Raw genomic sequence first — 24,588 nt, forward strand, 5'->3', positions numbered from 1 at the left:
CCCCAGACCATATTTTGCCCGCCCCTGCTCCAGTCCCTTCACCTGATGGCTGGAAGGCAGCAGCAAGAGCTCCGAAATCAAGGGGCATCCCTGGACCAGGCCCTGTGCTGGGAGTCCCTTGATTGTCACACATGCCACGTTCTCTCTCATTGCCCATGTTTTTGTACCGCCTGAGAAGAAGCAGCTTTGTCTTCTCCTCTCCTTCCCTGTCCCCTGAGGCAAGCACTGCCTTTGTCCGACCACGCGCTCTTCTGCCTGCATCTTGATGTATTCGCATTCACACTCCAGGCACCTCTCCCCACCCACGAAAGAGCAAGGCAGCTGAGATGCTCATGCTAAAGGCCCCATGGCTTGATTTCACAGACATTAGGGGCAGGAAGGGACCTTGTGAGATTGAGTCCAGCCCCCTCACTATAGGCTTGAAGTGGAAGGGAGAGCTGGCAGGGCATTTCCTGCAACCTATTATCCCAGCACCGGAGCACATCGATCTCCAGAGCATGCCACAGAGCTGGCACATTTCAGGCACTAAAGAGCCTAAGTTAAGAAGGGGTTAATTCAGCAGCAGCTGTGATTTGGGCTTGCTGGGTGAATGGGGGAGCAGGGGAATTATCTGCTAAGTGCCTGTGGGGATTGCACACCCAGAGTAATAGGCAGGCAGCCACCTTCACTCCCGAGATTCAAAAGAAAGGGAGAAAACTGAGCAGCATAGGAAGGGGAAAAGCTCATTTCCATTCAGCCTTCATAGAAACCCAGGGCTGGAGCCTCAGCAGACATCCGTCACAGCCACGCTGCCGTGCAGGCGCTCCCCTCACATGCATCCCTCCCATCACACCCAGGCAGCTCTAACTCTCTGCTTCCTTCCACTTCTGGCTGTTTCCTCTGGCATCGCTGCTGGCGAGCCCTGCCCAGAAGCGTTCACTTCTGCTGCCATGTCCTACTGTCGAGCGGCAGGTCTTAAAGCTACGGGTTTGCTCAGCCATCGAACCCCGACAACCTGAGCCCGCTCTGCTGCCTGCTTCAGGCAGCCCTTTGGGCAAAACACCAGCATCCCTTTGCAGGTTCAACACCGGGACATTGTACTCGGCGGCAACAACTTACCGGTTGCATTGGAAAGGGACAGGGATTCCATGGAGCCCCGCGGCGTTTGCTCGGTGGGCGTGAGGCCCTCTGGGAATTTAAGTGCATTGATGGGGTGCCGGGTGCGGCACTGCTGAGCCTGCATCCCGCCCTCCTCCTCCTCGTCATACTTTGGGACTTTGAGGCTGCCTCTGGTCTCATTAAAGCTCTGGTTGGACATGTCGCTGTAGCTCTCCTGGGATCGCAGCCTTCCTGAGTAGTAATCTTCACGGCACTCCTGGATGAAGCTCCCACTGTGCCCTTTCATAGCCAGCGACGAATTTCTCTTTGGGTTGCTGAAATGCTTCCCCCACAAATCGGGCTGGCTGCCTGGGACCTGGCCTGGGTTGTAGGAAGTCCTGATATTACACTGGCTGAGAAGCTGCAAGGGGCTCTGGGACTGGCTCTGCTCCATTTTATTCCCATAGTGGTAGAGCTCGTCTCTGCTCCTCCAGATGTGCTCCCGGTTGAGGCTGGGCGTCTGGCTCGACAGGCTCAGCAGATCCATCTGCAGCGAGAGGGGGTCCACGTCGGCGGAGAGCCGGTTGGAGGTCACCTGCAGCTGGCCGCACTGGGTCAGCACGTTCTCCTCTGCCTTCCCTTTGTTCTTGCCGATCTTGGCGCTGCGCCGGGACTCCTTGGCTCGGGCATTTTGGAAGGCCGAGTCGGACGAATCTGAGCCGTTGGGATCCTCACCCACGCTGCATGCCCTCGAGCAAAATATCTGCCCCTGCTTTGGGAGGAACGGCCGGCCCAGCAGGGATTTTTTGCACTGAGCGCAGCAGAAGCAGGTCTCCGTTGCGTGCCAGTGTTGGCCGTCGTAAGTCATCTGCCCCTGGTCGATGCCTTTGTGGGGGAAGGAAACAGGGACAGCGTCAGCATTTTATCAAGGAGAGAACGCCCCCAGCCCTCCCAATGCAAGCAGTCTCACTGACAGCTAAGGCTTGCAGAAAACACCCCACAGGCCCTGGTGCTGGTGCCCTCAGGGAAGCTCAGAAGCAGTCCTAGAAGACCAAAGTCTACCTGGCCCCGATCCTGCCCCAGCTGGGGCTACTGAGGCCTATGAATTGATGCGTACATATATCCCTTTGCAGGCTCCGGATGAGACAAAGTGCAGGCTCAAGCCCTATGTGACTCCAGTTGCAAACAGTTCATTTTGCATTTAAAAAGGTAGGAGCACAGGGTACTGCTAACCAGCAACCAGAAAGAGGCATTTGTTCTGCTTTCTCCATTATGGGGCAGAACATGGCCATGTCCCTGCTCTTGGCAGCTTTAATCATTGCAGAGTTTAAGCCCAGACCTTTGTTTTAAGGGCTGCAGCCTCTCCAAGAAGGAGGTTGCCCCAGGTATTGCTGCATCCTCCTGAGTACCATCAGGAGCATCAGGAGGGAGGCTGAGCTTCGCCTCCCCTCACCCTGTCCCTGGCTAGATGAAGGAATCAGAGTCATGGTGGGGTAGCAATGGGAGTCTGCTCAGAGCAGCAGATGCGAGACTTGGCAGGTCCGGTCTAGAGCAGCTGTATGTGAAATAATATTAGTAATCACTGTGCATACCCAAGCATTATCCCTTACAGGTTACTACTTCATTGCACTGGAAACAGGGAGCTCTAAGTCATCAGCCTTCCCTGAAATCCTCCCAATTAACTAGGGCTCCAAAACTGCAGATGATAGCACCGTGCCTCCCCAAACGAGTGTAAGAAAACCCACAGAGGCCCAAAGGAGGGCATCCGTTTGGAAAGTGGCACGGGGGCAGTCTCCAATGCTACCTGCTAGCCATGAAACCACAAAAATGAAACACAAATTGCTGCCATTGCTAGTCGAGCTTTTTGGGAATTATCCAGGGAAGACTCAGAAGGGGCTTTTTTTTTTTTAAACCTGTCCTTTCTCTCCTCCATAATAAGCAATGGGAGGTCACCTCTGCTTTCTGAGCCACAGGATGGAGCGAAGCACAAAGAATTACTGCAACGCCACGTTGCAGGAAGGCCGAAGAAGACAGCGTGGGTTAGCTCCTTTCTGTGCAAGCTAGAAGAATTTTCCAGTGGGCGAATGCCGGTGCCGAAGCCTCGTTTCTAACACGTTTATTTGTCTGTTTACTCGGCAGTTCTCAGCAAAAGGCACAGTTACCTTAGTAACTGCGGCAGGACGCGCGGCACACTCCGGGTGTAAGAACAAGCGCGCACATGTGCGCAACACGTTCGTCCATACTCGCGGGGCATGTTAGCAGAAGCAATTAATGTGGCTATAAATACACGTAACAAAGCTGCGAGCAACCCGTCCGATTCCCAGCTCAAACTGGTTTACATGCAATGTTTTTTGCATTGCAACACGCAAATGGTTTTTACATGAAGAGAGCCAAGTGCGGCATTTGAAGACCAAAGGAGGCGGTGTTCGTTCCGCCCATCTGGAATGCACCGACTAGCTCTCGATCCAGCCGCCTAGCACTCGCTTCTGAAGTTACGTCTGGGATGGGCAGGTAACTCTTCTTTTCCAGGGGTCCCATTATGAGACCAACTCTGCCAAAATCTTAAGCACATGCCTCACCTTAGCTTCCACACCTCGCCTCGCTTCTATGATGATTATTGTTTTGTGACAGTGCCCGCAAGCCTCAGTGCTACTCTGACAGGTATCATGCAAACTCTCAGTATTATGGTTTCTAAGTCATAAAGGGATGACAAGAGGGAAGATCACGAGACAACACTGAGTTCTGACTGCAGCGGCAAGTGCAAGACTGCTTTCTCCCCTGTGGAGGGGGCATCAATGCAAAGATGAGTGATAAAGAGGGATGGATGGAGGACAGAGTTAAACTCAGCCCCAAGTGCTTCGCTGAAACATCAATTCCTCCCTGCTGACTGTTTGGAAATTGCATAGGAGCCAAAGGGTTTTCTTTTCTTGTCCTTCCTAGGGGCAGCGTGTGTTATTGGAGAGCGGCACAAATGCGCACTCCCTTATCTGGACAGATAAAAAGCTGCTTGTCCATCCACCCACATAAACAGATTTCTTTTAAATGCACAACAAAGCAGCCAGAGAGATTGCAGAATACAGCAACCCTGCATCTAAGCTCATTTTACCACTGGGAGAGGTGCCAGCTTATGTTAAGAAGGTAATACAGCAAGGTTTGGGAAGGGAATTTAGCCAGCCCCTCATGTAAAACCCATTTCTAAAGCAGTAACATTCTCCGTGTCAGAAAGGTGGATTAAGCTCACAGCTTCTTTTTTGGTTGTTGCTTTTCTCCCCTGTGCTTGAGACTATCACGTCTATTTGTGGATTAAAAAGAATGAAACTGAAACAATAATGACTTCTAATGATCAGCCATCTTCCCTGGCAGCGGCTCCTTAACTCCCACAACCCCTGAGAAAGTCCCAATGGTAAGAATCAGGTGCCAAGAGTGCAAGACTCTCTGCAAGACAGCAGTGACATGCACAGAGAAAGCCCTCGCTCTGGCAAGCTTTAATAGCTCCTGAGCTGGCTTTCCACTATTCTTTCCTCCTTCAAAAGGGGATTAAAAAAATCCTCCCTGGAAAAGGCAGCAATTTCAACAGCTAACCTCCCTTTCTGCCTTCTCGAGGAACGGGAAGGTTTTGCAAGCCTGGTGCCTGCAGTTACTCCCTTTCTACACTGGATCTAGGGGTGGGTACGTGGCTGGGAGCAGCTCTCTGGTGCGGTCTTGTCTGAAGTCTCATAAAGACATCCGCGCTGCCAAGCTGTTGTCAGAGGTGTTACTGAGGCAGCTTGCACTGCCAAGAAGCCAGTGTCAAGTGAAGTCCTTTCGAGCGGTAGCCTCAAGAAAGCTTCACTTAAACCACTACGAAAAGGCAGCACGCTCATCCCTCTCCCCCGTAGCTTGGCGGTCCCTTGGCTCTTACCTATGTGCTGGGCACAGGTGTCGCAGTACTCGGCGTACAAGGACTCGAAGCAGTTGCAGCAGTACGGGCGGCCTTCCTTCATGATGTACCTCTGGCCTCCCAGCACGGTTTCACATTCAAAACAGCAAAAGTGCTTCATGTGCCAATGTCTGCCCTCCGCCTCGGTGCACTCGTCTGCAAAGATGATCTGGGAAGAACCAGAAGAAGGAAAATGAGCCACCCAAAAACGGCAGGCAGAAACATGAAGCCATTTGTCCCCCATCCCCAATTCATTGGTTTTGACCATGTAGGATGTGCCTTCCAGCACCTGGGACCACAAGCATCATCTTTGTATAGAGCCATGCCCAGGAGCCCTGAGCTTTGATGAGCATCCTCAGGTGCAGCTGTAACAGATAACAAAGGTGACGACAGCAGAGACCCTCGCTACAAGGACATGCGATGTGGGGAGGAAGGCAATCCAAGCTCCAGACCCGCACAGTGCAATACAACACATGTGCCTGGCACTTCCTAGGGTCTGCTTTCTACTGAGGTGCGGTAAATACACTGCAGGAACAGAGTGCTATCCGCTGTAGATGGTTATAAACACAAGCAGAAAGGGCTATGGATGCTTTCAGGCCCCAGTTATAAACAGGCTATTGATCTGTTGGACTCTACAGCAACGTGGCATTTATTAAGGCATCTATCAATCATGTATGAACTGCTTCAGAAGGGAGCCTTAATATAAAAGGTGCGACTGAAAGCAAGACCAAGGACAGTCCCTCAGGACGGCTAACATAAAGCAATCCTGGGTGTTCAGATAGCACTTGCATCCACAAATGCCTCCAGGCCAAATCCCATTGCAATCACTAAGCATCTAAGCGGGATCCTATTCCACCCTACTCGAAGCCCTGAAAACCCATGAGTGCAGAAGGCTGTGCGAGTTCTCCTCCTCCTCCTCGCTGTTTTGCATGACTCCACGCGAGCACTAAAGACTTGATGACATTTGAGAAGCTCATGGTTTTTCAAAGATGCATATGGCAGAACACCCATTTGACTGGTGGAGAAACTGAGGCACGGACCAATTTGAGGAGTCACTAAAAAATTAGCCAGCTGAGATGGGTGGCACTTGCAGGCATCTTGATCCCTAGTGATTGTCCCTCTCCCTGGGGCTTCGTGCCCCCACATCAGAGGGCAAGGGGTGGCTCAGTGCCTTCTGCAGGGCAGATTGGCGAGGAAGCCTTGCCCTGTAGTGCTGCATTACAGTTTTGGTGAGCACTTTTGGTCACTTTGGAGGCAGAAGCCAGCTTTCAGGAAGGATCTGAGTATGGTGCTTGTACTCAGACCTGTAGCAAGGCTTTGTAAGCCTAAAAGCCCGTGAAAAAAATAAGCTTGTTTAAATCACTGGGCAAGAAGGCCATTTTAATAGTTAAGCATTTGTTTTTTGCTGGTAACATTACAAATCTAATTGGATACATACATCCACGTCCTTTATATTCCATGCACATAGATAGAGAGATATTTTCTGTACATCTGCCTAGAAAGGACTTAGCATTTTACAGTACATATGGTTTTCCACACGATGCTTTTCATAACTTTAAAAGCCAGAACAATTTCCTTCACCAGCCTTTTAAACTGAGATTGACACTCGAGAAACAGCGTCGTAGGTTTTTGGATTAGATTACATTTGTTCAGCTTCCCATATCCCTTTAATCTCCTTTATTAAAGCCGATTTCAATCCACGGCATGGTCAAGCATTACATGGGAGTAAGAAGTCGAACGCGCGGCTGCTTCTGGTTCGTCTGTGCAAAGCAAAAACACTGATCTGCCCAGCTGGACCGAAGGGACGCGGTTTATTGTGCCCTTCCAGGAGCTGTTATCAAAAAGGAAACCTGGACCTCACTCACAATGATTCTGGGTTGATTTGAATTTTGCAAGCCCAGCGTGAATCTCCCTGGGGACAAACTGGAAATAAAGGGAAAGTTTTATACGGGCCAGAAGAAACCACAACCATCCAGCATCCGATGGCTTTGAGTACTTGCCATGTCGCTTAGAGCCATTCAGCTGTACCAGCCACACACATGTGAAAACACAGACGTGCAAGCCAGGCTGCGTGATGGCACGGCACTTGCACTGGATTGGGACCTGCAGAGAGTTTGTACACCGGAGGTCATGCCTATTGCCTTCCTTCATCCACATATGGTGCCAAAGCAGTGCTCACAAGCTCAACATCTCACAGGACACGTGTGCTTTTCATATTAATTGCACCAGCCCAAGCCGGATATCCCAAATGGACAACCTCCCAATGAGCCATCTCCTTCACGAGGGATTTAATTTCAGATTTAATTTTCCCCATAACCCACGTGCTTTGCAAATGCCGGGCCACTTCCCAGTTTGCATTCGATCTCCTGGGTGCAGCAGCATAAAAGAAACCCTCAACGCTTTAACATCTCTCCCAGTATCATGGCACGTGGGCTGGGGGCAGTCTCTGCTCAGACCCCCTGACGGGGGCTTAGCTTGGATGGCCACAAAATGCTCCCGGTGCAGCTTGTACATCCACTGGGGAGTATCTCACACCAAAATGGATGGGTTGGGGCGTGACGTCCCGTGCCATGTCAGGGCTGACTGTTTGGCTAATAGATTAGATCATGGATTTGTGTGGGGAGGTTTGGATAGGGATGATCCTGCCTCAGGCAGGGGCTTGGACTCAATGACCCACAGAGGTCCCTTCCAGCCCTACTTTTTTGCAACTCTATACCATGCTCCCCCCATACCTCAAGCAGCACGGTGCAAGCCCAAGCGCCCACTCCTCTTTGCCCTTACCTCATCGCAGGCCGCACACCGCGGCTTCAGGCACTCAGCGTGGTGCCGGCCGCAGTAGATCTTCCCGTCCTGGTAGAAGTAGATCAGGTCAACCAGCAACTCATTGCAAACGCTGCAGATGAAGCAAGGAGGGTGCCAGCACACGCCGTGCCCTGCTCGAGATGCAAACACCGCGATGTCTCCGCCGTTGATCTGGCCGCCGCACTGTTAAAACGAGAAGGGGGTTTAGCTGCAGGGCAGGGAGGCAGCTTTCAGGGTGAGAAAGAAGGTGCTTGCTTGTTCTCGCTCAGCTGCAGCCAGCTCTGTCGTGGAAAACCTCCATTTGGGGTCACCCAAGTCTCCCCGGCCCTGGGTCGTGCTTTGTGTTGCAGGCGGCATGAAGATGCCATACCTACTTGTGCTGTCTTCACTACTGGCTGTGCTGAAAGGCTGAAACAGCTAGGGTTATTTAGTCTGAACACAGGAAGACTACGGGGGGATTTGATAACAGTCTTCAAATCCTGCAGGGTGATTAAGGAGCTGGACTTGTCTCCGTGGCCCTAAGGGACAGGACTAGGAGTAATGACCTCAAGCTGCAGCAGGGGAGATTTAGGTTGGAGGTGAGGAGGGACTTCCTAGCTCCAAGGGTGGTCAAGCACTGGAACAAGCTGCCTCGGGTAGTTGTGGCACCTCCATCCTTGGATGCTTTTAAGAGCAGGTTAGACGCTCAGCTGGGATGGTTTAGCCTGTGCAAACAGGGGGATGGAGCAGATGACCTTGAGAGCATCCTTCCAGCCCTACTTTCCGATGATCCTGTGACCACTGGACTGCAGGCGAGCAGGGTGACCTGAGGACGTGCTTCTTCCCTAGGCCTGTTATGGGTGGAAATAGCTATTTCTGAAGGGCTTTTAGCTACCTGAAGGACTCTGTTGGGGAGATGAATGCAGCAGCAGTAGGCTTGGCCGGCCTGTCACTAATCCCCGACCGAGAAACCGAGTGCTTTCAAGTATCTTAAAGCAAAATGACTGCTTTTTTCTCGGCTTCGAAGACTGAAGCTTGTCAGGTCTCGGTGTCCATCCATCCATCCTCCTCTCCAACTGCTGATGCACTGGACATGGGCTCCTTACCCAAGCACCGTGCCTCGTGTCTGGATCAGGGGCCGGTGGCTGGGAGCACAGGCTGGAGATTCACGGTGATTCAATCCAGCTGAGGGAGAGGCAGGCGGGGTTGGGATTCGTGCCTGTACCGCCTAAACCAGGGTATAATAGCCCAGCCTGTAGCCATCTGGAATGCACCATATATTCAGCCTTCTGGAAGGTGACCCCCAATGTGATGTAACAATGCACTTACCTATCTCTACACCCCTGACCATGGGGTGCTGTTCCCAACAACACGCCCGGAGCGACCGCTTACCTGCTCGCAAATGGCTCCCGTCATGGTGACGGGGAAGGGCCGAACGTTGCCTCTGCCTAAATTTTCCCTCTTCCGCTGATTGCTGAAGAGCTTGAGCTCCCTCTTCTCCTCCTCATCCAGCGAGTTGCAATATCGGACCTACAAGACAAGCGGCGATAGGTGGCACCATCTGGCAGCAAGCCCGCTCCCCTGTGCTCGTGCGGATGATTGCTGCTGTTATTTAAAAGGGTAGGTTGGCTTGCGGCAAGGCGGGTATTCGAGGCTTGGCCAGGGGCTGGCTCATTGCTTCTGCAAACCTTGCCATTGCTCCCTGCTATCTTTTTTCAGCTGCTGCTAGAACAGCAGCTCCGAAACCAACTGCAAACCTCGTTTCCCTTAGCTTTACCCCAGGGCTGCGGTGACTCGCTATGGGACCGCACACCCAGTGTCAGCCCAGGGTTCATCAGAAATTGCAAAATAAAGGAAGGAAAGGATGTAAACAGCCTAAGTGAGAATTTCCCCACAGTTTACAGAACTGGGGGTTTCCAGGGCTCAGCTGTTTCTTGTCCCTGATGATTACAGATATGAGCTGAAGCCAATTCAGCCCTAATGGAACCATGTTAGTAAGACAGTGCGGGGGGAAAACACCAAATGGCCATGCTGCGGGGTAGGCAGAGACCGCGTCCAACTCCACAGCCCTGACTTAGGAGAACAGAGTCCTTGAATGCAACAGAAAACAGCGTGAGATATCCTCGCAGCTGGACTTTTGCAAAGGGGCGAGCTGAGCATCCGCGGGAGTTGGATGCCTCCCTCCCAGCTCGTGGGCAAGGAAACGTGCCCCTCAGCTGTCCGGTGCTGGAGGTTCATGCTGGCTTCACACATCAAGCCTGCAGGATCGGGCCCTACAGGTATGGACACTCTCCTTGCAGGTGTTCGCAGCTCCCCTGGCTACTGACAATGCCTCACTGTATTTCTATGGCAGCCAGCCATATGCAGGCAAGCACATTAAAATATGACCTAGATAAAACAAGTTACCTGCATGTATAAAATGGATTCCTGAAGGAGCAACGTGAAAATCTTTGTTTAGGCAATGAAACTTTCTGGGAGACAGGAACTCAATGATCCCACAAGAGAGTAAGTGTCCGAATGGGCCACGGCTGCAAGCGTGGGGTCAAGGCTCAGCATTGGGCCGGATCAGAGATCTGGACTCCGCTCCACCAAGGTCCTCAGCCCCCACGTAAATCTGCTCCCCCTTGAAAAATGTGGGTGACCCCGGAGGGGTAGGGACAGCCTCATGGGGTCCATTTAAAACTCGTCTTGTGTTGATTGAATCAGGACCTCCGGCCAGTTTTAATACTGGTTTTGCTCTCAAGTGCTGGGAGTCTGCTTTGTTTCCCACAGAGCTGATCAGAAGGTAAATGTAACACATAAATAAATACAGCCAAAACTTCACTTTAAAAGCAAATAAATCCATAGATGCCAAGCAAACAGCATCGGCGGTTGGCCAAAATGTCTCTGAAAAGCTGCCAAGAAGGGAACGCTCTTTCTGCAGGAGGCTGAAACCCTGGCAAACGGAGCAGGGCAAAGGACTGCTCTCTTCAGTTCTCCAGGAGTTTTGCAAACTGGAGTTCACGGCAGGAGGCTATCGGGAAAGACACAGGACCACTCACTGCCTTCGCATAGCACAGGGCTGCAGTGCGGTGATGGGGGCAACCCGAGGCAGGTGGCTCTTTTTAAGGGAGGTGACTACTAGGTGCAGCGAAGTGCCCGGCAGCAGTCAGTGGCACGGCCACTGTGACGCCAACGTGCGGCAGGGCGACCCTTCAGCCACTCACCTCATTGTCATGCGGCGGCAGCTGATGCAAGAGCTGCTTGATGCGCAGCTTCTCTCCGGGACTGTTCACGTAGGGCACCTTGTCTTCGGGAAGGCAGCTGTAGTACTGGTGAACCTAGGTGGCAAAAGAGGGCACTCCTTGGGTGACTGGCATGCTCACGGCTCCCGACTGCCCCGAGGGCCGGCGAGCGAGACAGCGAGCCGAAGTCAGGGTGCAAACACAAAAACCAAACAAGCCTGTCCAGTCAAACCAGCCGATGAGGTTTCAACGTGGAAGCAAAATGACTCCCATCAGAGAGAGCATGGTGGGTTGGAGAAAGCAGGACGTCCCGAGGTGGCTTCTTACCATTTTCTCTGTCAGTCTCCATAGTGTTAGCATGTTCCCCTTGGCCTGCAGCGAGCACGGCCGCTCCCTGGCTCCCCGTAGTTTCCCGGGCACCTCTATACCTCCACCCTGCACTCCCGCCCTGCGGGCCTTGCTGCAACAATTGTGAGAGCAACCTCTTTCGGGAGGCTGGGCTCGCCTCCCCGGCTCGGAGCGTGTAATTAAAAACAATTACCAAGAGTGCAGCAACGTGCCCTTGTGTGGGGAGATGCCCTCCCACCACTCGCCCTGAGACTCAGGCTCTGCCGCGGGCATCTGAGGCTCGGGGAGAAGGGTCTCTGTCGGGTCAAGGGGGGCTGCATAAGAACTGCCATCGACTGGGGATGGGGAATAGGGCCATTTTGCCCGGACTCACGCCGCGGCAGAGAGCAGAGGCTGAACGGGGGAGTGAACTGGCTCTTTTCCCCTATTCCTTTCTCGCTTGCAGCCTCTCGCATTTAAGGTCCAGGCGGTTCTGATTCAGAGCCTGCACCCCTCACTCCTGTGCTCAATAGCGACTGATGCCCTTTTCCTCCAGGAATGGAGCATTTCCACCTTTCTGCAGACTGCCAAACACCCAGTGGGCTCTGCTGCACGCTGGGAGGGGAGCAGCAGGGTTGGATCCCCTCACGGAGCAGGGGCTTTTCTTTGAGATCCCCCCCGTGAGACTTCCCTGTGCCTTTGCCGCCTTGGGATCCCCCTCCCGCCGTGCACCCTGTGCCTCGCAAGCCGCGAGAGCCTGCTGATGCAGCAGGGCTTCACTCAGGTAGGAAACACGCCACCAGTCAGCTTTGCCTGGGATTTAAATGTTTGGCTTTGGGCTCCAAAGCATTAACTGGCCTGACCAGTCCCAGAGGTCCTGTCGCCTCCAGCGTGCCCCTGGAGCCTGAGCTCATGGGGCCTGTTGCAAAAGACGTGCCTCTCTATCCCACCCAACCCCTCAGGGCTTGCACCTGGGCTGCTCTCTCTCCCCCTGGGGCCTCTTCTCCAAGGGAGGAGAGAGGCACTCAAGGTGTTGAGCCTACATTGAATTCAAAGCCACATGCCAAGGCAGAGGCTCCCTAACAAAATCACTGGGGTGCTTCTGAACTCCTCCCATGCAGCTCTTCTCCGAACCAGATCTGATCTTCATCCGTCCTCCACAGCAAAACTTTGCACACTTGCACGTGTGTCGTTGCTGACAAAAGGACTGGCTTGCTGCACGGATGGCTGGATCAGACCCCCTGAGCCCAGGAGAGCTCATCGGGGTTTAGGCCGTGGTCTAAACATCTGGCTCTGAATGAGCTTGCTAACGCCAAGCCCAGACACCAGACCCTTCAGCTACAGAGGCTAGGAAAGAAGCAGAAAGCTCCAAATACTCCCTCGCCTAAAAGTCACAAGGCAAACATTGAACAAAGGTACAGGACTTACTGTGCACTTATCCAGCATCCTTCAGCCAGCGCCATCAAAGCACTCGCACAACTCATTAAGCCTCACGAGCCTCTCTGGGCGGTGGCAAATAGTCCCAGAGCAAGAAGCCGCAAGGGAAGCGCAGAGATGTTAAGTGACATGTCCTTGGTCATGCAGCTGCTCAGTAGCGGAGCCAGGCAGAGTTTCCAGGTTTCCATCTGGCCGCAAGGCTACTCCATCCCCAGGCTGCATACCACAAGCATCGGCCGACGTCTCTCTGCTAATCTTCCCAAACACCGCCCGCCCCGCGCTCTTAGCAGCTTGGCAAATGAAATCCCTTTCCCCATAGTGTCCTGGGACCTGGAGGAGCCCAGAAATAATTCCTCCTTGAACAGCTGCCAAATGACATCACGTCACCTGGGGCCCTGTAGTCACGAGCTGCAAGAGGTGTAGAGGGAGGCGTGTGCTGTGGCCCACCGCCAGCACATGCTCCTAGGTGCCGGGCTGAGCTCTGTGCCAGTGGCCCCGACTGCTTCCTCTGCAAACTTTTCATCCCCTCTGCGGGGCCCACGAGTGCAAAATATTTCTGCAGGGATGGGCACGTTCATTCGGGAAAACAACGCAGCCAGACCCAAGCCCCGTCGCCTCGCGTGAACCCAAAAGCAACTACACTAATATGAGGACTTTGGCACGGAGTTGAAATGCTCTTCCAAGGATTGGAACAACCTTGAATATTAAATACCGGCCCTCATGAGTTCCCAGCTGTGCGAGCGACCCTGCATTCACGTGTTGTGCGGAGGATTTTGCTGATCGCACATATGCGCAGGTTTAAGTCGCGCTGTTTGAGGGGTTGCTGAGCTCTCCTGGCCTGGACAGGTCCTGGCAGAGCGCATGGAGATTCAGCCAGAGCGCAGACAAATAAATAAAAAGGGGGGTTGTTTTGCCTCCCTTGAAACCAATGCAAGTTGTGAGAAGAGAATCTAGCATTTGCGAACAGACAGTTCCCAGGGAGGTTGGGAAGAAAAGCTGGACACTAAATGGGTTCTCAGCTTGCCGAAAATGTGCCGTGCCGCAAACTGTGGATACCAAGGAGTGTGACAAGCCCTTGGTGTTAACCTGCTGCAGAAGTTTGCATTGCTGTCCTGGCAGGCTCCCGCCTGGCTAGTCGCTCTTCCTCCGCAGGCTTCTCCGCATAGTGGTGAGTGGCTACCAAGGGAGGGATCATTTTGTGGATAGAGCAAGGGTTTAAAGACAGCAGTCATGACTTCTGCTCCTGCTCTATAGCTGTTCCTGGGTGAACTGCTAGAGAGGCCAGGAAAGTTGAGAGCTGGGACAAGGTCCAGGCTTTTGGGACCCTTGATTGAAGCCAGGACTGCAGGGTGTACAGGCAGTGCTCCCAGTGGGTTCGTTCACCTCGCCGTGTGACGGCGCCTGTGGGACCACGCGGACAGGGCTGCACTGCTTCCAGCCTGGGAGCCAGGGCTCAGAGTCATGAAGCCTGTTTGAGGGCACCGCTACCAGATGTGGCAACACCTCTGGGAGGGTCCCGAGAGCTGGAGGGAGGAGGGGGAATGAGCCTTCAAAAAAAAACCAGGAGCTAAGACCCAGGTCCCCCAAAGTACTTAGCCAACTCCTACCAGAGGGTACCTTTGAGATACTGGAGGGTAAATGGGTGCAAATGTATCTGCCTGCCTACCGAGGCACTATAAGGTTGAATCATTATTTGCAAAACAGAGATGGAAGATGCTATGTAAGGACCTCAACCAAAGCCCACTGAAAATCAATCAGACTCTCTCCATCGGCCTCGAAGGGCTGTGGATCAGGACATGAACACATCGTGCAAGATCTGATAGCACCGCGACATTTGGTTTTAGCATCCTTTTAACAAGGACACTGCGTTATTTCTTAGGGTAAATCAGTCTTCGTCGCCCCATTATTAAATGTTTGCCACGTACAAGACTACCGTTCCGACTCCTGCTCTCTCTCCTCATCGGCCTCTCCTTTTCCATCCTACCAGACCTTGTTAACATTCACAAGGCACTTGAGGCGTTAGGCGAGACGTCACTCTGGATTAATGTATTTCCCCCTCTCCTCTCTGACCTGTGTTCGCATTTGAATTTGGATCAGCTCCAAAGCAATTTCAGAGATCTCAGGCCAAGTCCTAATGAAATGTAACCTATGCTGCAAACCCCTGGACACCCCAAGCTGCAGTTTAAGAGGGGCCAGACACAGAATAGATGGGTGTTGAAGCCTAAAGAAACATTGGCAGAGCAAGTGCAATAATAGTGCGGTCTTGCTTCTAAGGAGTGCATGTGCATTCTCTCTTGCACACATGCACACGCACAGAAACAAACCAAGGCAAAAGAGATATTGATCCCTACACTGATCTTTCTTTTCCCAAGGTATTTGATTCCCATCTTTAAAGAGGCAAGTAGTTCAAACCATGTGCCCTTTAAAGTCATTACAAGCAAAACATTAAGAAAATAGCTAATAAGTGTTTTGGAAATAAGCAGCTTCAAGGAAAGAAGAGGGAAAGGGGGGAAAAAAAACCCTTATAAAATGAAACTAGGAAAATATTCTCTCAAGTCGAGCCAATTCTGTTGCAAGTAATGCAGGAAAATAATTACATTAATTCATCAGCACTTGTCTGTTTTTCAGCCTTATTAGTTCTGGGGTGAGGGGGTGATCTGTTTCGTGCCTCCATTTGAAGGTTAGTCTTCCACCTCTGAAGAAGCCGTGGCTTCGGGCTCTGTCAGTGAATCTCTGCATGCCTAGCGACTCAGTTTCCAGAACCTCTTCCGAAAGGAAAACCTGACAGTCCCCATGAATGCTCAAGGCTTTGGTTGGGCAAAGAGGCTTCACATCCAAGGAACGGGGGGGAACATAAGCAGATTCTTTAGCCTTGAGTTGCACTGAAGTGGTGCCTGGCTACTCTCCCCCATCCTGACATGCTAGATGGTATCTGGGTTGTTGGTTGTAGCCATGTTGGTCTACACAGGCAGGCCAGGCTCTTTGGGTAGATGGGGTATCTTTGATTAGACCAACTAAGAAGTTGGAAAAAAGTTCTTTGCAAGCTTTTGGGTGCACTCACCCTTCTTCACCCACAGGTAGTCTCTGCTATTCTGGACATTCATAAGCCATTATGCAGAAGAGAAAGTATAAACTGTGTTAGCTGTTCAAAAAACAAGCAATTGCTCCAATTTCTACATCGAGTCAGCCGGGAGATGCTCTTATTCATTTATTTAGCATTCAAGCATTCCTCGGCCTGATTTTTCAAACAGCAAAACTCCAGTCCCTTTCACGATTCAGACTCTGGCTCTCCAGGTTTTGTTAGGGTCATTAAAGACAGCTTAGCAAGGTCCATAACGTTTTTATATTTAAAAGCTTTGCTGCATTCATGCTAAAACATAATGTGACAATGCTGACCTCTTTTGTGTTGCGCCCCGGGGCCTTCCTCACTGTCGTGCTTGTTAACAAAGCCAGAGCTCCCTAGTTAAATAAGTGCTCTTTCAGCTAGGAGAAAGTAATGGGATATTTTGGTTGCCGGGAGAGGACCGCAGAGGAAGACTTGATCACATACATGTGGCCACCATCTCACCTTCAACCTCTGCTGACGGCCCCGTCCCGTCCCCAACGTAGAGGCTGCCAAAGCTCCAAGCATATTAACCAAGGAAAATGAAGTGTTTGATTCATATCTCAATATACCCATGGATGCATGTTCAAAGCAAGTCCAAGGGCACCTAGAAGAACCTCTTGGCTCTCACTTTGATGCAGATCATGGTCCCTTGCACTCTGCTCCACGACAGGAGGAACGGAGCCTGGACCTGCATTTTCTAAAGCTCTGGCCCATGCTCCCTGAAGTGAAGGAGATACTCCACCATCCACCGGTGACAGACACAGGATGGAGCTGGTCTGCCAGAGCAACATGGTAACCAGCTGGGTAGCACGTCTTCGTACAACCTACAATTCAGCTGCTGCTAATGATGTACAACAACGCAGTCCGTTTTATCCTGCAAAGTTTGCAACCAGCTGATGCCGGGAGTCAAGAGTCCCTGACTTTTGGCAGTGTCCGCTGCGCCATTTGTGCTCCCGAGAGCCTGCGTCCACTTTGAGAGGAAGTGGGTTCAAGAATCATAGTGTCGCAGGACTGGAAGGGATCTGCAAGATCATCAAGTCCAGTCCCCTGCCGCGGGCAGGAAGTTATTGGGCTCCAATGAGCTCAACAAGGTGCTTATCCAAGCATTAAAGAAAGTTAAAGAAACCCTTGGAGCTGGTGAATGGTCTGCTAGAAGCTGAGTCAAAATTATAGAAAAAATATCAAAGAAAGTGAGGGTGGAAGGGACCTCAGGGGGTCATAGTTTCATAGTAGCTAGGGTCAGGAGGGACCTGAACAGATCATCTAGTCTGACCCCCTGCCACAGGCAGGAATGAACGCTGGGTTCACAAGACCCCAGACAGGTGATCATCCAACCTCCTCTTGAATTTGCCCAAGGTAGGGGCAAGGACCACTTCCCTGGGTCACATCTAGTCCTGCTCCAAGCAGGCCCAGCCCCAACTACATCACCCCAGTCAAGGCTTTCTCTACCCGAGTCTTAACAACCTCTAAGGATGGAAGGTCCACCACCTCTCTGAGTAACCTGCTCCAGTATTTTACTACCCTCCTCATGAGAAAGTTCCTCCTAATATCCAACCTCAACTTCCCTTGCTGCAGCTGGAGCCCATTGCTCCTTGTTGTCATCTGCCCCCACTGAGACCAGTCCAGCTCCATCCTCTTTGCAGCCCCCCTGCAGGGAGGTGAAGGGTGCTATTTAATCCCCCTCGGTCTTCTCTTCTGCAGACTCAATCAGCCCATTTCCCTCAATCTCTCCTCACAAGTCATGTGCCCCAGTCCCCGAAACATTTTCATGACTGTCCCCAGTCTGTCCACATCCTTTCTGCAGTGGAGGGCCCAGTCCTCCAAGGTGCTGAGTATACTGGCCCTGAAACAACGAAGCAGTTGAGCACATGCTTAATTTTAGAGGCTCAGGCACTGGGGGCAATGCTTTCCCAGTCACTAATCAGAGACCAGGACGCAGACCCGAGAGCTACCCCTCCGTCCCCTTCTGCACAAACCCGCCGGGGATGCTGGTGTTCTCATCCCTGCAAACAAACCGATGGTGCTGGCACACGGGGCTGTGTGCGTGCAATTCTCTTGGGGGCCCATCTCCTGACCTGCTCCGTGAGAGCTTGAAAACCAGCTCTGCCTTCGGTGGGAGGTATGGGGCAGCGTTTAAACAAGCCAGTGCCAGCTGGGGTGGGAAAACAGCTTCTGGCACAACATGCAGAGCCCAAGGATCCGGGTTCTAGTCCCACCTCTGCCTTCTCCCAGAAGATTAGCTTCTTAAATGACATTTTTATGAGCTACTTAATACCCCTTAACAGTGCATGGTTAAAACTGATGTGTCCCTAAAGAAATGAATGCGTTTTTTTTCCTTGCCTTAATTGGTGTTATTTATATGAGTCACACCAGCCTGAATTTTTTTTAAATTGCCTTTCGAACAGCTTGCGGAGCTGTGCGCGTGTCCTTATTGACTCGCCGGCAGAGGGTGAGAATGACGAGACGGGAGCACAGTGGCCCGCTGTTTCCCCATTAGCGCTGTGGTCCAAGGTATTTTTTGGAGCAAAGCAGCTTTTGTACCGAGGCCATGCTGTGTAATTGAGAAGGGGAGAGGAGTGAATGGTAGTTTTGCTGAAGCAAGGATAGGCAGGGAGGCAGGTACAACAGAAAACCAGCTGGTAAAGCAATGCCTGGGGGGTCTGAACAGAGTTTGGGCTTCGTTTCTTCAGTCCTGTTGCCGCTCACGGCAGGTGATGGTCCATTCCCTGCAAGGCTTTGAAGCTAAAGAGACTAGAGAAAGCAGAGAGGGCTATTTCCCCAGGAGAAGGGCCAGCTAAGGAAGAGAAATACCAAGTAACTTGCCCAGGACCCAGAGTGAACCTAGTGCTAGGGACCTACCTAACCTGCAGTGAGAAAAACCCATTTCTGTGGCTTGGTCATGGCCAGAAGACCCAATTTTGCAGTCATTTAATGGTGACCCCGCCCCTCAGCATTGATTGGTGGAGAGGCCCCAGGGGGAGGAGGGACAACAGAGTGGCTGCCATCTTCACTGCTGGCTGCCCTTCATATAGCCCCACCTCTTGGTGCTGATTGGTGGAGAGGCACAAAGGGGAAGCCACTCTCTTGGCTGCCGCCCCGGCAGCCAGTGCCTTCCCCTCCCGGGCGGGCTGCAAGACCGGGTCGCAGAGGCCGTGAGGACCACTAGGAAGCCAGCATTTTATTTTTATTACATTTTTTTGGGTTGATTTCCTGCCATTTTCCGCAGAGATTACCGTTTTTCATGGCTTCCGTGACAATCGCGAACCTGCGATTTAAGTGCTGAACCCCAATCTCTCGAGTTGCAGTTATAGAGTCGCAGATGATGAGGGTGGGAAGGGACCTCAGGAGGTCACGTCCAGCCCAGAGACGAAGAACTAATACGTCTCTTGTTGGGACAGGACCCGCTGAAAGGATCCACGAGTGTTTGTTGCTATTTAAAACTCCGCTAAGCCACCATCATAGGGCGTGCGTATAATCCCGTGCCTCTGGTGCTCGAGTCCTTCTCTCCGACTCCAGTCGCACAATACGGGACAGGTGCACGGCTGCCAGGTGCATGCATACTCGAGCTTCCCCATCCATGCCATAAAAACATAATCCCCCCTCTTGCTAGCAGCAAAGTTTCGCAGGATGAGTCCCTTAAACATTATAAAAATATCATCTAACATAATACTGGTGAGATTGAGGTTCAGGGGACCATTGCATGGCACTGTATCTGCAGAAATGCCCCCCACAAAGAGCCCGTGGGATGGCAAGGCATGGGGAGATCCATCTGCACGGTCGGGTCGTGCAGTGCAAGCCGCTCCTTTCTCTCTGTCTGGGGCTGCAGCGAGGGTGGCATGTGCGAGCACTCGTCCCTTCCCAAATACAATCTCTGTAGCAACACTAGCTGATGATCTGGCTTTTTAATGGGGATCACTTTAAACTCTGCTGCGTGCCTTCATCTATCACGTACCATGGGACTGGCCCTGTTGCAGCCTGAGGTACTGTTGGTTATGGGCACGTTTATCTTGCAGTGACTTTAAAAGGGGAGGGGGACCTGGTGTTTGGGAATATGCAGCAGCTCTAAGGGGATCCCTGCTATGTCTGCCTGGTCCCGTAGCAATACAAGCCCTGAATTTAGGATCTAAATGTGGCTTGGCTGTGAGCCCTTTAAAATCCCTGGTAGAAACTATCAGGAACCGTGTCAGTACCTCCTGCCCAAGAGCATCCTACCAGCACGGTCATCCTAGGAATACTTCCTGCAATTGGGATAAGAATTCACTGCCTTTCCTGTAGTAGTTAATACTTCCTAATTAACTGGGTGTGATGAGGTGGGAGTATAAGTATAAGACTTATACCCCATAGTATAAGACTCAATACCTCCTGAGGCTTGAGGAGCTCAAAGTATTCAGCGTCACAAAGAGAAGATGCCCTCTGCACTGGGTACGTGGCTGCTCACCAGGCTGGGTGGCAAACTCCTTGTACTTGGAGGTCTGGCTAACGTGCCCTGTTCAGGTACAAAACGATCACCACTTTGGGGGCAGGTAGGAGCTTTTCCCCCAGGGAAAATCTCCAGGCCTGGCCCAACATTTTGGAAGCCCCTGAGCAAAGCAAGGCAGGGCATCACATTGCCCCAGTGCACCTCATTCATCCGAGGCAAGAAGCAAAACTAGATTTTCCTTCCAACACGCAAACAGCAAGAGTTGCCAACTGCAGTTTAGTGCAAAGGCCTGTGAATTTGATTAAATGATACATGCTCCTCGTGCTGCAGTCTAACGACTAGAAGAGCTCCCGCTGTAGCTTGCAGGTATTATAAACTAACTCCCTCTCACATAGGTCTTGCAAAATATCCAGAACAGTTCTTACCATGCTCTAAAGCTTTTAAGGCCCTGCTAGTTAAGGGCATGCTAGTTTCTTTCTTACCATGTTGTAAAGCTTTTAAGGCCCAGATTGTAGTGCCTGAACCTCAGTCCCACCGGTATTACCTTAGATTATATTTTTTATAATGTTTAAAGGACTCATCCTCATCAACTCTGCTGCTAGGAAGAGGGCATTACATTTTTATGGCATGGATGGGGAAGCTGGAGTCTGGAAATGACAGGAAACCACTTTGGAAGATGCCAGGCAGGGGAAATTAAGCCTGAACTGCTCAGTTTGAAGAACGCACCCATCAAAAGTCTCTTACTTCACGGAGGTCAGGAAGTCCTCCTTATGATCCTGCCATGGCTTTGATGGACCTTTCAGACCCCTCTGTACCTTAGCCTGTAAAACGCAGCATTCAAAGCAAACCTCAGCACAAGCCTTGGAGGGTCTGAAGCTGTTCAGAACCAGTGGGTCTCCCACCCTGCCATCCCACGGCTTCAGAAATTCAAGTCCAGATGTTTTAACCTTCTAGCAAACAAGCCATTGCCACAGGGAGCTTATAAATGCACGTCTCCCTATGCGTACACCCGCTCGCAACATCCCAGAACGGGGCAAACACATTGCAGAAGTTTGGTTTGAAACGTGGGCCCCCCCAGATCTGACAGAGCTGCAGGGAGGATTGGCTGGAAAAGCACCAGCTCCAGCACCAGATTTTGGCTCCCGACACTGCCTTCCTGAGCGAACACAGAGCCTGGGTCTGTAGTTCCACGTGACGTTATACGGGTGAGGTTGTCTCTACTCATTTTAAAACCGTAACCCTCAGCTCTACATACGGGCAATGGACGGCAGAAAAGCAACAAGTGAGTGCTCTGCAAGCCCCATCTCTTGGACCGCTCCTCCCCGCTGATCCCGCATCCTCCTCACACCTAGCTCTGTTTCCCATCATCGGAGAGAGAAGCTCTTCTGCTGTCACATGACATTTTTCAGATTTGTGTTCTTGTAAGAGGCTTTGATCCCAGACCCGCCAAATTCAAACCAGATTTCAGCCTGGTAGCTCTGTTCTGCCCCTCTTCCCGTCTGACTTCATCTGTCTCAAACATGCAGGACCACAACTGGACACGACATCCCAGGTACGGCTTTACTAACCAGTACCTTCCAGTATCGATGCTTTCTTATTGCTATTGGAAATGCCAGCTGACACCTCTTAGTACTACTGCATTTGCATTTCCATCCCACTATCTTGTCAACACATCCTTCTTTTACAGTTGAAACATGAGTTCAGGCTCTCAGCACAGCCAAAGCTACATAATCCTCAGTTTATAAAAGACTTGGTAGTCTGATACGTGGATAAGCTGTCATGCAATTTTAACCCAGGTGGTCAATACAATTCCTATCATCATTATATATAAAGCCCTTGACCAATGTGCTTTATTACTCTCCAGAAGTTGCTAACACATGATTTGCACACAGACTATGCTCTCAATTTCCCAGCTGACGATATCCGAACAAGCATGAAGGGACACAACACATTCTCAGAATGAAGGGGTCAAAACCCGCTTAGAAGTGCCTAAGTTGTACATTTTAGGGGGGAGGGACCATCAGAGTCCTAATATGACATCTTGAACCTGCCAAGACATCTCTGATATATCTGTGGACAGGACACTTCTGGATTGTGTGGACATGACCCCATATTTGTTATAATGACATCTACCAATGACAAAGGAAAATGGAGCTCTTCTTTTCTTGCAATTATTAGATCTAACGAGGAGTAAAGGAATAAAGAAGAAATATGAAACCGATGGCTATCTTAGACAGAAGAAGCAGTTTAAAAAAAGTCATTGGTAATGAATTGAAGATGCTGAACAACTTCTCCTCTGATATCTATTCAATTATTATGTCCAGCTGAGATAAGGGCTCTGTCTTACAACCACATCGTGAAGTCATTAGCGTTTCAAGGGATTTATCTCCCATTCTACTCATGCTTTTTTTTTTTTTTTTAAAGACATTTTAATAAATTTGCTTCACTTAAGCTATGACAAGCTGGTCCATTTAAAGAAATCCTATGGGAAAATAACAGTGAAGGACAAAAAAAACCTGTGCAGAAGCTTTCATTGCTCTCAAGTCTGTGGCTTAGTGCAGTTGTTCCAGTCATAGTGGTGCATTCAGACCTGACCCAAGTGTGGCCAGCAGCTGGTTTAATGGCCTGGGGAGCAGCTACAAGGGAGATCAGATTTGCAAGGGGCTATACCCCACCGACACCCCTGATTCATAACCTGGAATAACTTCCTTGCCAGAAACTGGCTGAAGAGACAAGACTTCTCTAACCGAGCAACTTGTGGTCTTTACTGGGCAAATGGTTCTTTTGCTTCACTTCTCTTTGTAGTCCATTTACTACAGACCACAGTATGGACCTTTGGAAGCAGATTGGGGTCAACAATAGGAATCAGGGGATCTCTATAGTCATTTTCTGACCCATCCCAAATAGATTTTGTGCAGGAGAGAGGAGTCAAAGGCTTGACTCTGGGACCCTTGGAAGCTCCCAGGATAGGGGAGAGGTCAGAACATGGGTCCTAACAAGGCTGAAGTGTCTAACTGAGCAGCTGCAAATCAAATCTGCAGTACCAGGCTGTGTGCTCACACTACTATCCTGTTGCTTTGTCTCCGTGGTGACTACACCCAAACTTGGAGTGGCAAATCTGTCAATCTGAAGATCTAGGAAGGCATAATTAAAAAGCTAATATTCATATGTAGAAGCAGAGTGACCTCTGGAAGAAGAGCAAGCTGGAAGATATGCGCCAGGAAATGGATTAACCCAGGGCAATATTTAGCAGTTCAGTATCTACTGGCAGTATTTTGAGACTGCTTTTTTTGGAAGAGCCTCAACAAATGCTCCATGCTGCTTCCTGATTTCTTGAGAGGCCTCTGCTGTGAAGCAGAGAGGAAATAACATCTGACTTCGAATGACAGACCCACATCAGGGTCTCTTGGAGAGTGCGCGCTGGCCTCGTGTTGAAGATTGGTTTCTCTTCCTTGTGAATGCTCTCTCTCTCAGAGTATCCAGGTTGTAGCCGTATTGGTCTAGAGGAAAAAGCATCCAGGACTCGTGGTAGAGGTGATATCTTTTATTAGACCAGCTAGATTTTTACAAAAAGTCTTTAATTGCAAGCTTTTGGGTGCAAACCCCCTTCATCAGGCATCGGAGAAAAGATTGTAAAAGTTCTCCTGGGTAGAAATGAAAGTTTATATTTCATAGGAGATCTGAAGGTGGTAAAATCTCCTGTTTGGAAAAGTTCATTTATAGACTCAGAGAAAAGTTGGATTATGAACTTTTCCAAACAGGAAATATGAAACATGAACTTTCATTTCTACCCAGGAGAACTTTTCTCAGATGCCTGATGCCTGATGAAGGGGGTTTGCACCCAAAAGCTTGCAATTCAAGACTTTTTTTTTTTTTTGCAAAAATTTTGCTGATCTAATAAAAGATATCATCTCTACCACAAGTCCTGAATGCTGTCTCTCGGAGGACAACTTGTGAAAGTCAACAGAAAGAAAGACTGTATTTGAATGAGCCTGGCCAGGTGGCAGTAAATGAACCCTAAAGTACCAGGGTGCTTTTATGCAAGGACTGAGCATTGCTGCAATGTTCCCAGTGACAGGAGAAGAAAAGGCAACTGGATTTTCTCTAATCAGACAGATAATATTTACAGCCTGTGGGTGGTGCCAAAATATTTCAGGAAATGCCTAAGCCTTTCTGAATAAAGCTCAGGAAAACAGAGTTATTATAACAGTAAGAATGAAAACTTTCTGCCCTTTTCCAACCTCCTTACTTGAAAACGATCACCATAGCAATTATCAAGGCTAACCTCATTTTGCAA

General features: G+C 50.6%; 1 protein-coding gene across 5 annotated transcripts in view; it reads right to left on the minus strand.

Annotated features, from left to right (window-relative positions):
* PRICKLE2 (prickle planar cell polarity protein 2) overlaps positions 1-24,588 on the minus strand; it is a 160,849-nt gene that overhangs the window by 16,467 nt on the left and 119,794 nt on the right. For 4 of the 5 annotated variants that reach the window (XM_059715831.1, XM_006262127.4, XM_019499653.2 and 1 more), the window contains 5 exons: positions 10,984-11,097; positions 9,170-9,307; positions 7,778-7,981; positions 4,979-5,165; positions 1,099-1,962 (listed from right to left, as the gene is read on the minus strand). In XM_059715831.1, coding sequence (XP_059571814.1) covers positions 1,099-1,962; positions 4,979-5,165; positions 7,778-7,981; positions 9,170-9,307; positions 10,984-11,097 — 1,507 coding nt within the window. Of the gene's footprint in view, positions 1-1,098; positions 1,963-4,978; positions 5,166-7,777; positions 7,982-9,169; positions 9,308-10,983; positions 11,098-12,756; positions 19,475-24,588 lie in introns of those variants that run through there. The other variant, XM_059715833.1, reaches the window with a different exon arrangement.

Source organism: Alligator mississippiensis, chromosome 12, assembly GCF_030867095.1.
Source record: "Alligator mississippiensis isolate rAllMis1 chromosome 12, rAllMis1, whole genome shotgun sequence".
In the NCBI taxonomy this organism is placed as follows: Eukaryota; Metazoa; Chordata; order Crocodylia; family Alligatoridae; genus Alligator; species Alligator mississippiensis.